This window comes from Heteronotia binoei, chromosome 12, assembly GCF_032191835.1.
Source record: "Heteronotia binoei isolate CCM8104 ecotype False Entrance Well chromosome 12, APGP_CSIRO_Hbin_v1, whole genome shotgun sequence".
Classification (NCBI taxonomy): Eukaryota; Metazoa; Chordata; class Lepidosauria; order Squamata; family Gekkonidae; genus Heteronotia; species Heteronotia binoei.
In genome coordinates, this window is record NC_083234.1 from 25803377 (window position 1) to 25816391 (window position 13015).

Genomic DNA, 13015 nt, shown 5'->3' on the forward strand with positions numbered 1-13015 from the left:
GAAGAAGCACTGGATGCTATGCTGCAAATTTGGTGTTTCAACCTCAAAAAACAGGGGGGTCCAAGAGCCCCAGATACTCACAGATATTCACAGAGCCCAGCAGATTATTTTCCTCCCCCACCCCCGCTTTCTGATGACCCTGAAGCAGGGAAAGGGCCTCCAAAACGGGGAATCCACTGCCCACAACTGGGGATTGACAACCCTAATTGTTGAGGAGGAATAGCAGTCACACACAAGGAGTGGAGGTGTCAGCAGGGCTGTAGCACAGGGAATGGAAGTGGTTAACATTGTAAGGCCTGCTGGATCAGAACAGTGGTCCATCCAGTCCAGTATCCTGTTTCTCAAAGTGGCCAACCAAATGCCCCGGAGGGCCTACAAGTAAGGCAAGGAAGCCAACAGCGCCCCCTGTTGCTGCTTCCCAGAAAGTGGCTTTCAGACTTATGACACATCTGAGCATGCAGGTTCCATTTAGACATCAAAGCTCAAACCCTTTCACCCCTGCGCTGTTTTGATGATCAAAAGCAAGCTGGATCTTTCAGCATCTCATCGAGTTAGGAGGACCTAAAAAGAAATTCTTTTTTTGTCTGGCAGGCATATATAATTATTTATTTAGCATATTTTTCATGGTCTGATTCCCCTTACTGTACTCCCCCACCCCAAGATGTTTTCCTGCCCCAGGGCCTCCATGACAAGTACGGCTCATTTGTGTTGGATGTTTTGGCCAATAACATATCATTTGTTCTCTCTCTCTCTTTTGTAGAGCTTGGTCTCCCAAGGAGAGGATGCTGTCTGGTCTTTGGGTTCATGTACAAGGAGAAGTATCGGCGAATGACTGAAGGTTAGTGATCTCTTTCCCTCTATCGCTGTCGCTGAGTTTTACCTCCACAAGGGTGTCCCATCTTCACTGACCTTTCTGTTTTGTCTCCAGTAATTTCTGTCCCCTCTTCCCACGAGAAGAAGACCGGGATCTTCAAACTTCCTACTATTCAAAGACTGGTTGTCATTCTTATAACTATATTGGGCAATTTATCTCTAGAAAGGCTGCTCCTTGCACACCCTCTGGAGCCCTTTGTATATGTCCCAAATGTGTACCATGATTGCACATGAGAGGACAGTAGGGCTTCCAGGGCTTCCACTATAACAGGAGCAATTCCCATCCCCTGCTACTGCTCTATAGCAATGTAGGGAAAAAAATGTTCTGAAAAGCAGCATCAGAGCAAAGGCATGATGTCATTTCCAAGGTGAACCTATTATATCACTGCATCAATGTAGCACTCCAGAATTCACCAGAAACTCTGTGATAAAACCATAGAGTTTGGGGTGAATCCTAGAATGATATGTCAGTGCCATGACATCACTTCCAGAAGTGTCATCACCCCCAGAGGTGACATATTTGTTATTCCAACAGTGTCTTATCAGGTTCCCACCCCTCATGCCAATATCCTGCCAGGTGCAATCCACTGGCTGGCAACCCTAGAGGGAGGCAGATTGGGAAGCTGCTCTGTCCCCACCCTATGGGCATTTATTTATTGGGATGTATGCATAGAATAGGGCTCTCCTAACTTGCTAAGTCAGTGGGCACTTTTGGGATTTTGAGACTGGGGTGTGGGCACCACCACATATGGGCTCCCATGGGAAGCAATCACAAAATGGCTGCAGTAGGAATCAGGACAGATTACAAGCCAAGCATTCTCCTATCATGGGGAAAACTGTTTCAGGATTGGTTTTCTGTTCAGTGTAGTGGTTATAGTGTCAGACTAGGATCTGGGAAACCAGGTTTGAATGCCCAGTCTACCATAGAGTCTTGCTGACTGACCATGCTCTCTTTTGTTAACATTGTAAGGCCTGCTGGATCAGAACAGTGGTCCAGCTTTTGAGAGGAACAGCTCTGAGAATTATGACTGACCCAAAGTCATACCAGCAGGTGCAGGTGGAGGAGTGGAGAATCAAACCCAGTTCTTCCAGATTAGAGTTTGTGCACTTAACCACTACACCAAACTAGTTGTTGTAAGGGTAACATGAAGGAGGGGACAATGATTTTGTAAGTCACTTTGGATGCCCATTGGGGAAAAACAGTGGGACATGTATAAATAAACATTTGTGTATACCTAAACTGCATGCATCCAATGACCAAGTATAGATTGAGGGCCATGCTTGCAGCCTGCCATGCTCCCTATAGAGCCAATGTTGCTTATATTTCAAGTCATCTGTTTACTTTAAAGATGACATCTGTTGGGTTCTAAATCCAGCCAGTGGATTGGGTAGAACTTGGAAATTGCTAATTTCAGTCTATTTGAGAGTCATTGCCTAGATTCAAGTGAGCAGCTGTGTTGGTCTGAAGCAACAGAACAAAGTTTGAGTCCAGTGGCACCTTTAAGACCAACAAAGTTTAGTTCTGAATATAAGCTTTCATGTGTATGCACTTGAAAGCTTATTCCCAGAAATGAACTTGTTGGCCTTGAAGGTGTCACAGGAGCCACACTTTGTCCTGTATTCATTGCATGTCATTGGAACCGAACAAGACTAATGTACAGAAAATGATGTTTTTTTCCTTCCCCTATAGGGCTGTTGTTGCTTATACTTCAAGTCATCTGTTTGCTTTAAGGATGACATCTGTCGGGTTATAACTCCTGGCTAGAACTTGGAAGTTGTTAATTTCAGTTGATTCAAGATTTTTGCAAACTTTCATTCCCCATCTAAAGTAGTATCTGTCAAAGCCTCCTTGAATGGAAGACGCAGATCACAAAATGTAGGTTTGGTCTCAGCTTTGGGAAGGGAGATGACATCATGGCTTTCAAGCTGTCTATGCCATCTTCCTTCTCCGATGTGTTGATAATTCTGGGGGGCCACATGAAGTCCTTCCTTAGAAAAGCAAACATTTATTCCTGTCATTTGCCTCCACCTGCTAAGCCTTCTATGAGCAGTCATTGATGAGCTGTTGCAATTTGTGTAATTTGTGAACAGAAATCGTTAAACTATTAAGAGCATTTGCAACCACAAACAGTTAGCATCCCAGCAGCTTGTGGCTTTGACACTTGGTGTGTTTTTTTTTAAGAATCAAGTTGCAGGGAAGGAAATTCTGGCATAGCCGTATTTTGTGCGATTAATGTCAAAACAGGAAATTGGTGAAGAAGGTTTTTTGATTGTTTGCCCTTGGCCATTGAAGTGTCCCTTCTGTAGCTTCTTGCCTTCTTTGGACTATCATGAGACATTCTGAGATGAAAATTCTGCTTCTGCTGCCAAAACTCACAAGTGAGGCAATTAAAATTTCTGTTCTTGGGGACTTCTCCTCACCCTCCCCTCCCTCACTTCCCACTTTCCTTCCCAATGATAACTGCAATGTGTTTGACCTATTAGAAAGGGGAGACATATTGCCCTGACCTGGATAGCCCAGGCAAGCCCGATCTCATCAGATCTCAGAAGTCAAGCAGGACCGATCCTGGCAAGCAATTGGATGGGAGACTTCCAAGGAATACCAAGGCCAGGACACGAAGGCAGGCAATAATAAGCCACTGCTCTGAAACATCCATGCCCCACTAGAGGCTACCAGAAGTCAACCATGACTTCAAGGCACAGGGCTTTTTTTGAGCAGGAATGCACAAGAATGCAGTTCTGGATGGCTTGGCATCAGGGATGTGACCTAATATGCAAATAAGTTCCTGCTGGGCTTGTTCTACCAAAAAAGCCCTGTCAAGACACATGCACACACACACAAATACTTACCAAAAGAAAAAAAGAAGAAGAGGGAGACATATCAATATTAAATGTCATTTAAAAAGCAGAAAACATGTTATGGGTATCCTTTTCTGATACATTGAAAGATGTGGTGGTCAGTGTGGGTCAGCTGGTAGTGCTTTGGATTCTAATCCTAGGGTAACAAACTCAAATCCCAATTTAACTGTGAAGGCATCAGAATGCTGAAAACAAGTCACAAGCTCTGCTCCCCAGATGAAAAGGCTCACATGGTTTTTGGAAGGAAGAAAGTAATAAGGGAAATGCTGTGTTAGAACGATGTTAATTATCAACAGAGTGCTAGTAACATGCTAATGTCAGCAATGGAGCAGGGCTGAGTCTCAGGACAGCAGTGAAAGCTCAGAATTAGGTTTGCTTCTAATTGAAAGGAACATGCATGGAGGAGTTAATGTGTGGTGGGATCTCGTCTTCAGTTCGCTTTTGCTACCATTTCACGCATAGATGGCTATGTGTGTTCCTCTACATATTTAAGATCACCTGGAAAGTTCAGACATTAAGGAGGCTTTGGATTGTGGAAAAAATTCTGCTGTTCTAGACAGGGCTTTTTTTGTAGCAAGAACTCCTTTGCATATTAGGCCATGCACCCCTGATGTAGCCAATCCTGCTAGAGCTTCCAGGGTTCTTAGTACAGGGCCTACTGTAAGCTCCAGGAGGATTGGCTACATCAGGGGTGTGTGGCCCAATATGCAAAGGAGTTCCTGCTGCAAATAAAGCCCTGCTTCTAGCGTGGTTCCTTTTGGGGTTGCTAAGCTCATGGAGAGGAAAATACTCTGTCCCTTTAATGCAGCGTGACTGGGATGTTATTTCCCAGGTGCTGTTACGTACCTCCGTGTCAAGGAGAAGCTTCAGCTCCCCATTTCCACACATCAGTCCTGTCCCAGACATCCATTCCTCATTTTCAAAGGACAAAATGTTTTTTAAACCCTTTTAATTCAACATTCACATTTCCGCAGAACAGACAGAGGTCTCGCACCCCTGTATCAGAAGCACCCAATGTTCTGTTCAGCGATCACAATGTGATTTTTTTTTTCTCTTTCCCCCTCTCAGACAGACCGCTGATGGGGATTACATGAAATTCCCATTAAGCAGGTTATATTTGGGGGGACTTTGTCACCACCTAGACAGAATGGCAAATTTGAAACAGAGGCCAACCGGGAGATTCACAAAATGTCATTAACCAAAGATGAAAGTGTGTTGTTAAATTTTGAAGGCAGTATTGTATATTTGGGGGCTCCGTGAACACAAACTAAAACTCTTTAGGCTAGGCATAGGATGTTAAATTCACTGCATTCTTATTATGCTATTCTCTTTCATGCGAGCATTTTGAACACTGACAGGAGGTTTTATGTGATGCCTGAATAACATTTGAGGAAAATACATAGTGCTAATGGAAAATTTCCCTCTGGGAGGATACAATTGGCATGACTCACCATGGCCTGAAAAACAAAATGGTGCCTGTCTCCTGAGGCAATCACATCTATAAGACTGAGATTTAAAGGTACAGAATATGTAAACGAAGGGCTTGTCAGCATTAGCTATTTTTCTTTCAATATGTTCTGGAACTAACTTGGAATAGTTATTGCAGTCTGTGCATGGTCTCAGATGGTGCCCTGAATTTGAGACCTGTTTCTGGATCTTGCACTGGGGAAAATTAGTGCTTGATTAGAGAAATACTAACACAGCCACACATGACTAGAGGCAGCTATGTTAAGGAACAATGCCCAATTCAAGCTTGGTGTTTCAAAGAGGAATGCTAATCTTTGAGTAAATCGCCTTCAAGCGCCCCATCCTATGGTTTTATGTGACATGTTTGACTGCTCATTTTGTCTCTTTACCCTCACTGCCCATGCAAATGCACAAACAGTAGTGCCAGAACCAAAAGAGCCAGAAGGCACAGAGTGCCATCTTAAGCCAGTTGACTTCAGTAGACTTAAAGGGTGTAACAGTGCTGTGATGCTCAAAAAGAAGTTATAGAATCTCATAGCTGTGACTCTCAAACGGGATATTAAAATTACATCACATTAGAGGTTCAATAACTAGTATTATAGAATCAGAAATAACCTTTGATGCCAGATCTGTTAATTGAAAAAAAATGTTCTCTGGTGTTCTAGTAATCATGCCTTATTTTGGGTGGAGCCACAGGAGCATAACTCTGGAACCTCTACATTTTATTGTGTTCTTTCTTTCTTACCCCCTCCCCTCCCCCCCAAAATGGATTCCATTGTTCAAACCCCGTGTGAGAATTTTGCTGAACTCTAAGATTTGACAAACTTTTTAATATTTTCCCTAACAAAAAATAACCAAATATATAACAAAAACATATAAAGCAGACAGATGACAATCTTCATCATGCCACTGGAGTCACATAGGAGAAAGTAATTTAAAAAGTATGCTGGGAGTAAGGTTCTATTATAATTATTATTATTCAAGAAGCATTTTAAGGTAGTTGCTGAGCTGATGTAATTTACTGCACCTTCTGATGATGTCAGGGGTGTGCGGCATATGCAAATGAGCTGCAAAAATGCCCCCTGCTATGAAGCCTTTAGCAAAGCACACTGGCAACACTTTCCCCAAACACCCTATATTGTAGGGTCGCAGAAATGCATGTCTATGGGCCAATTTTTTTCCATCTCCAGATTCCACAATCTGCACACACGGTGAGGAACAAGTGAACATTTTACCAAGGGTAGGACTTTCTCCTTATTTAGGTATTTTCCCCTTACATTTTGAAAACTAGGTGGACCTATTGTAATCCAATCATTCATGAAAGAAGCATGACAGAACGAAAATAGACATACTAGATGTGAAGATTCGTTACAGAGGCCAACCCGGATGCTCCTTCTTTACAAAACCCTTCTTCATGGCTAAAGAAGTAGCCATGACTCAGTGGCAGAGCATCTGCTTGGCATGTAGAAGTTTTCAGGTTCAATCCCCAGCATCTCCAGTTTAAAGGATGAGGTAGTGGGTGATGTGAAAGATCTCTGCCTGAATCCCTGGAGGGCTTCTGCCAGTCTGAGTGGACAAGACTGTCTTTTATAGACCAGGGATCTGATTCAATATAAGGCCATTTCATGTGGCCATGTGACCCTGATCATATGTCACAGTGAATGCATGTACACCCTGTAAGAAAGAGCTGATACACATATACTTTACCAACAAAACCTGGGACCAGTACCTGGATAAATTTGGGGTTTAAATTGTATGTTGAACTGTACATACATTGAAGGTAACATGAAAATTACTTGACGCATGTGTAAAGGGGGGGGGGAATCAAGTGTATGCTGTATATTGATTCAGGTGGATAGCCATGTTGTTCTGAAACATCAGAATAAAATTGGAGTCCAGTGGCACCTTTAAGATCAACAACATTTAATTCTGAGTATAAGCTTCTGTGTGCATGCACACTTCTGATATATTGATTGTATTCTTGTTCACCACAACTTGCAAAGTGGGATACTGAGACAACAAAATGCCCAGCAGAAGCATCAGCAAGGATCTGCCTGATTTGTATGAGACAGCAATCACGTAGTGGTCACTGGATATCCACATTCATGGAGGCTGTCTCCCATAGTACCATGCTGTGGCAAAGAAATGCAGTCACCAAATGGAACAGTCTCCCCAGACGATTATCATTTCAAACAACCCAATATATATTGTCTGAATTGTGCCTGGTAGGCTCTTTCCTTCCCAAGAAACTGCCCATAAGTCTACGGAGACTCGTGTCATTTCATCTCATACATAATTCTTCGGGGGATAAGTTTTAGGCTTGCAGAGTGCTACGGTCATCTCTCAGTCAGATTGGTACTGAAGGGGAATTCGCATGTATGGTCATTGCAGCTGAATGTGTGAAATTGCAAGCACAGTTTTATATTCCCAGGGGCAACATGTATATTTTTGCAGTCACTACTTGGCCTCCAGAGAGCTAGTAGCTTGCATCTAGCGAGACATTAATGGTCTATAATCTAACATATTGTTTCCTCCCATTTGCTTCTTCTATTTTTATTTTTCTGCAAGTCCTAGCAAATGCTTTCTGTAAGTTCAAGCCATGCTTCTAGTGTTTTAAAGAACTAATGGGTTCAATCAAGGGAGGTCTCATTCCAGCTGATTTTTTGGCCACCTCAAGTGATCCCTGATACTCAGGAAACATCCAGTTGTTTCAGTCCAATTACACAAAACTCACACACCTTTCTTCTAGACAGCAATTTTGTTATGGGACCTCTCTCTCCCAGAACCCAAATAACAACTCACTCCCCCCTCCCTGGTAAAATGCAATTTCTCCCACACCAAAGGCTGTACACATAATAAGGTTCATGGGTTTAGTTCCCCACCTAGAACACTGGGTGTGTGTATGTGTTTTTTTCATCCAAATGTCCAAAAAATGTATTTTTCTCATTTCTACTTGGTAGTTTCCATCTGGAAAAAAATGAAAGCTTCTTTTTGAAAAAAATGGTTTACAAATAAACTAGCCATAGGTGGTGCCCCACAACTGCGTTGCGTTAAACTGTATGCCACCTGACCAGACAAGTTCTGCCAATTCTGGCCCAGGGGAGATTGTTCAGTATTCACCCTTACCAGTTTGGTGCAGTAGTTAAGTGTGCAGACTCTTATCTGGGAGAACCGGGTTTGAGTCCCCACTCCTCCACTTGCACCTGCTGAGATGGCCTTGGGTCAGCCATAGCTCTGGCAGCTGCTGTGAGAGCCCTCTCCAGCCCCACCCACCTCACAGGGTGTCTGTTGTGGGGGAGGAAGGTAAAGGAGATTGTAAGCCGCTCTGAGACTCTTCGGAGTGGAGGGCGGGATATAAATCCAATATCTTCTTCTTCTTCTTCTTACCATGCTGAAGTGATACTCAAAGGCTGACAACAGACAACCAGATCAGGGCAGCATCAAGCCACCCCAAAGAGAGCCGGCCAGAAAAGGAGCAGCCAGGAGCCTCCAGACAGCGTGTGGCCCACCCCTGGGACAGCTTCTGGAGTGCTTGTGAGTCTTGGCTGCTCTCCGAGTGCTTCTCAGCCATCCAGATGGCTGGGGAAGCCCCTTGAAGCCACTTCAGAATTTAGGTAAGTGGTGCCTTTCTGAGGTGGCTTCGATCTGGCATTCAGGATGGGGACTGCAGGCAGATGTGTGCAAGTGTATGCTTTTTTTTAATCTGCCTGCCTCCCATCCCCGTGGTGGCTTAAACCACCCATCTGTTATCAGCAAAAGATTCCTCCCCTTTAGCAGCTAAGACTGAACATGAGTGAGTGCATAAAGATGGTAAGGAGTGATTAAGGACATCAGGACATTCAGGGCTTATAGATTCACAGACATCTGGAAAATGTGCATGAGTGGGGGGACATTTTGGTTGGGCTGCCCCAGTAAGCTGATGGATCTAAGAAGAAGATTTATACCCCGCCCTTTTCTCTGAATCAGAGTCTCAGAGCGGCTTACAATCTCCTATATCTTCTCCCCCCACAACAGACACCCTGGGAGGTGGGTGTGGCTGAGAGGGCTCTCACAGAAGCTGCCCTTTCAAGGACAACTCCTACGAGAGCTATGGCTGAACCAAGGCCATTCCAGCAGGTACAGGTGGAGGAGTGGGGAATCAAACCCAGTTCTCCCAGATAAGAGTCCGCACACTTAACCACTACACCAAACTGGCTAAGGGGGTTTCTGATTTCTTTGGGGAATTTTCTGGTCAGCAAGGCTCACGCTCTTATCACCAACAGCCCTGATTAACCTTCAGAATTTGGAGATTGGCTGTTTGGAGATGTAGCTGTTGACATCAGCCTTTACCTGTGACAACACTCACAGTCAACAACAATGCTTCTCCCTGCCATGCAGGGTCCGTGTTGTCAAGTTTAATTATCTCTTGCCTGCTTATTTGCTTCCAGGCTCAATTCAAAGCAGTTGTTTACTTTAATAGCTTAGCACCAAGGCACTTTAAGAGCCTGTCCAGTCCTGTTATGTATCTGCCTATCGAGACCCTGATCCTTCTTCCTTCATTTTTTGAGATAAGGGAGGGTGAGATTAGGAGCAGGGCCTTCTCCAGGGTAGCACCCCAGATGTGAAGTGCCTCTCTGATCAGCAGTATGCTCGATGCCAATTAGGGGTGTGCAAAAAAAAAAATTGGAATTAATCGGATTCGGAAATATACAGGGCCAAAATATTCAGAATACTGTATATTTCCAAATACCAGTATTTGGAATAGCCATATATATTGGAGATATACGGCTATTTCCGAATATACAGTCCCATTATACCCTATGGGCCATTGAAATCAATGGCAAAATAGGGTATATTGGAAGCCGCCTGGAGGAAAGGGGGTTTGAGGGAGAGCCCCCAAATTTGCAGGGGACCTGAAGGGGACTCTCCCCTATGAACACTCCAAGTCCCAAAAAGATTGGGCCAGGAGTTCCCATTCCAGGGGCATCCAAAAAGGGTGCCCCTATCCCACCATTATACCCTATGGGCCATGGACCTCAATGGCAACATAGGGCATAATCAGAGGCTACTGGGGGGCAGGGGGGTTGAGGGAGAGCCCCCAAAACTGCAGGGAACCCGCAGGGGACTCTTCCCTACAAAACTCCCAAGTCCCAAAAAGATTGGGCCAGGGGGTCTCTGTCTTTGGGCTTCCCAAAAGGCCCATTGCCACCAATGCTGGGGAAAGCCCAATTAGCCACTTCGTCCACTATAATTGCTGTGGGAAAAGTGGCTCTGGCCAGAGGGGGGGTTGAAGGATAGGCCCCAAAACTGCAGGGCAGCTTCAGGGGACTCCCCCACATGCAGCCCCCCTGGCCCAAAAAACCCGCACTCATCTGTGGGCACCCCAAAAGGAACACTGTTCCCAATGGTGAGAAAAAACCAATTAGAACCACTTCCCCCACTGTAATTATCGTGGGGAAAGTGGCTCTGGGGAGCAGGAGGTTTTGAGGAGAGCCCCCCCAACTGCTGTGCAGCTTCAGGGCACTGTCCCACACAAAACCCACAAGGCCAAAAAAAAAATTGGACCGGGGGTTCAATTCCTGGGGCACCCAAAGCCAAACCTAACTTCACATCAGAGAATCTCTATAGGACCCAAATGCACTACATCCCTCTATCTACTCTATGAACCCTGCTGGCCTGGAACCAATATAAAGCCAATTGCCAATTTCACTGCCGCACAAAACACAGTCTGCTCAAGCAAACCCAGATGCCAGCTCTCCAGCCCTGCCCCAAACAACGCAGGGAGAGCTGGCCAAGCACAACAAGCATGCTGGTTCTGGGAGAGTGTTTTACAACCACCTTCCAAGCATGGATCAAGAGAGGATGCAGGCACAAGTAGGTGCTCACTTCATTCACTCTCAAAGTCTACGTTCGGGGAGCCGAACAGAGGCAGGTTGACCTTCAGGAAGACCAACTGTTCAACTGTCCAGGGTTGCAGGCGATTGCAATGTGGGCAGACATTGTCGCCCATATGTGAAAAGATGCACTCACTCTGCACGCTCGTCGGTGGGCATGAGAGGAATGCCTTGGCCACGGAGGAGAGGGCCAGCCAAACTGCCTCCTTCATGACCCAGTAGTCCAAAGGAGCTGCTGGTCAGCTTGGGCATCCGTACACCTCCGAAGTCTGGAAGCATTTCTGACTTACGGAGGATCCATGCTATGCACAGTGCCAGCTGTGCAGGGCCCAGATCAGTCGTGAGCAGGTCCCTGCCCACTTGACTCTGGGGGGGGGGGGGATGTGGAACCACCTGTGGAAGCAAAAGAAGGGGGCTGGTCCTCCTCAACCAGCTTCTCCTCCAGCTCCTGAACAACACTCTGCACCCTCCTTGGGGTGATGGTTTTGGACAGAAAACTGTCCCCAAAGCTCATCTCCAAGGAGGACTGCTCTTGCTGCCCCTCCACTGGCTGCTGAGGCCAAGCGATATCAACTGGAGGAGAGACTGCCCAAGCAGCAGACCCCTGCTCAGTGCCAGTACCTAATGGCACCTCTGCTGGGGGCACCCCAGCAGCCTCGATGAAGGGCCCAAGGCGGGACTTCTTCATCACACTCCGGCCAGAGGTCTGAGTGCTGGAAGGTGGCTGTGGAGTTGCCCTACACACAGGTGGAGGGAAAAACTGGGTCCTCCCCTTCCCCTTCACCCCTCTAGTCTTCTCCTTGGCCTTGCCCCCAGGGCCCCTCTTCTGCTGCCTGTCACTCATGTCACCCTTGGCCAGTCTCACACAACCTGAACTGAGAGTGGGTTTTTTTAGAAACCTAACTCATTACACTGTACCCTGAACCAACAGGTGCCCCGACTTCTTTTTAAAAACCCTCCCACCAAAACTTGTTTGTTTGGGTTCCTAACCTGTCCTTCTTTGGGTTTGGGTAGTAGTCTGGTAAAGTTTAGGAGACTAGGTGATCCTGCCTCTACCTGGCTACAGTTTTTAAAAGGCTACCTTGAGATGAAGGCAATCCTTGTTATATCCTCCTAGTTAAACTTCTCCTAACTAGATCCTGGGACAAACCGGATTTCCTTGCAAACTAGAGAGAAGCTGTGGTTTACCCTATGGAAATCTAAGGATGCACCGGCTTTCAGTGGCTGAAAGCAAGATGCACTGCAACCCTAGTCTCTTTAAAAGGAAGCCTGATGTGGCCTAGTAGTCACGCTGCCTTTTATGAGAAACCTAAAATCTTTTTAAATTGCCCCTATCTGGCCTAGTTGAATTTTGAAAGACGATAAAGCCCTAAACTGTATTTAAAAAAAAAAAATTCAAAAAACACAATCCCTAAAAACACCCTTATTAGTGGGGCACCCTAACCAAACTGAAAGCACCCTCAGACTCCAAAAATAACTATTAAAACATGAAAGTAACCCACCCCACACAGCTCACATACCAACCCCCTCACACCAACCAGAGGTAATTAAAAAAAACCAAAATGTGACAGAAAGAAACTTAACTTTTAACACCCCCCCCCAAAAAAAACAGAACCAGAACCAGAACCAGGAAAAGGGATAACAGGACAGGATGCAAAACCAACAGCAACAGAGCCAAACAAATCCAACTGAGAAAAGGCCAACAAACTCAACTGTTAAAAAACTCAACTTTTACCAATAAAAAAACCTCAGGTCAAATCAGTCAACACCCCCCCCCAAAAAAAAAAAAAGCAGAACCAGGAAAAGGTACAACAGGACAGGATTCAAAACCAACAACAACAGATCCAAACAAATCCAACTGAGAAAAGGCCAACAAACTCAACTGTTAAAAAAACTGAACTTTTTAACAATAAAAATTAGGCCAAACAGCACACCCTCCCCAC

At 45.3% G+C, this 13015-nt stretch overlaps 1 protein-coding gene across 2 annotated transcripts in view; it reads left to right on the forward strand.

Annotated features, from left to right (window-relative positions):
* KIRREL3 (kirre like nephrin family adhesion molecule 3) overlaps positions 1 to 13015 on the forward strand; it is a 1087808-nt gene that overhangs the window by 604046 nt on the left and 470747 nt on the right. For both annotated transcript variants that reach the window (XM_060251091.1, XM_060251092.1), the window contains exon 2: positions 761 to 838. In XM_060251091.1, coding sequence (XP_060107074.1) covers positions 761 to 838 — 78 coding nt within the window. The remainder of the gene's footprint in view (positions 1 to 760; positions 839 to 13015) is intronic.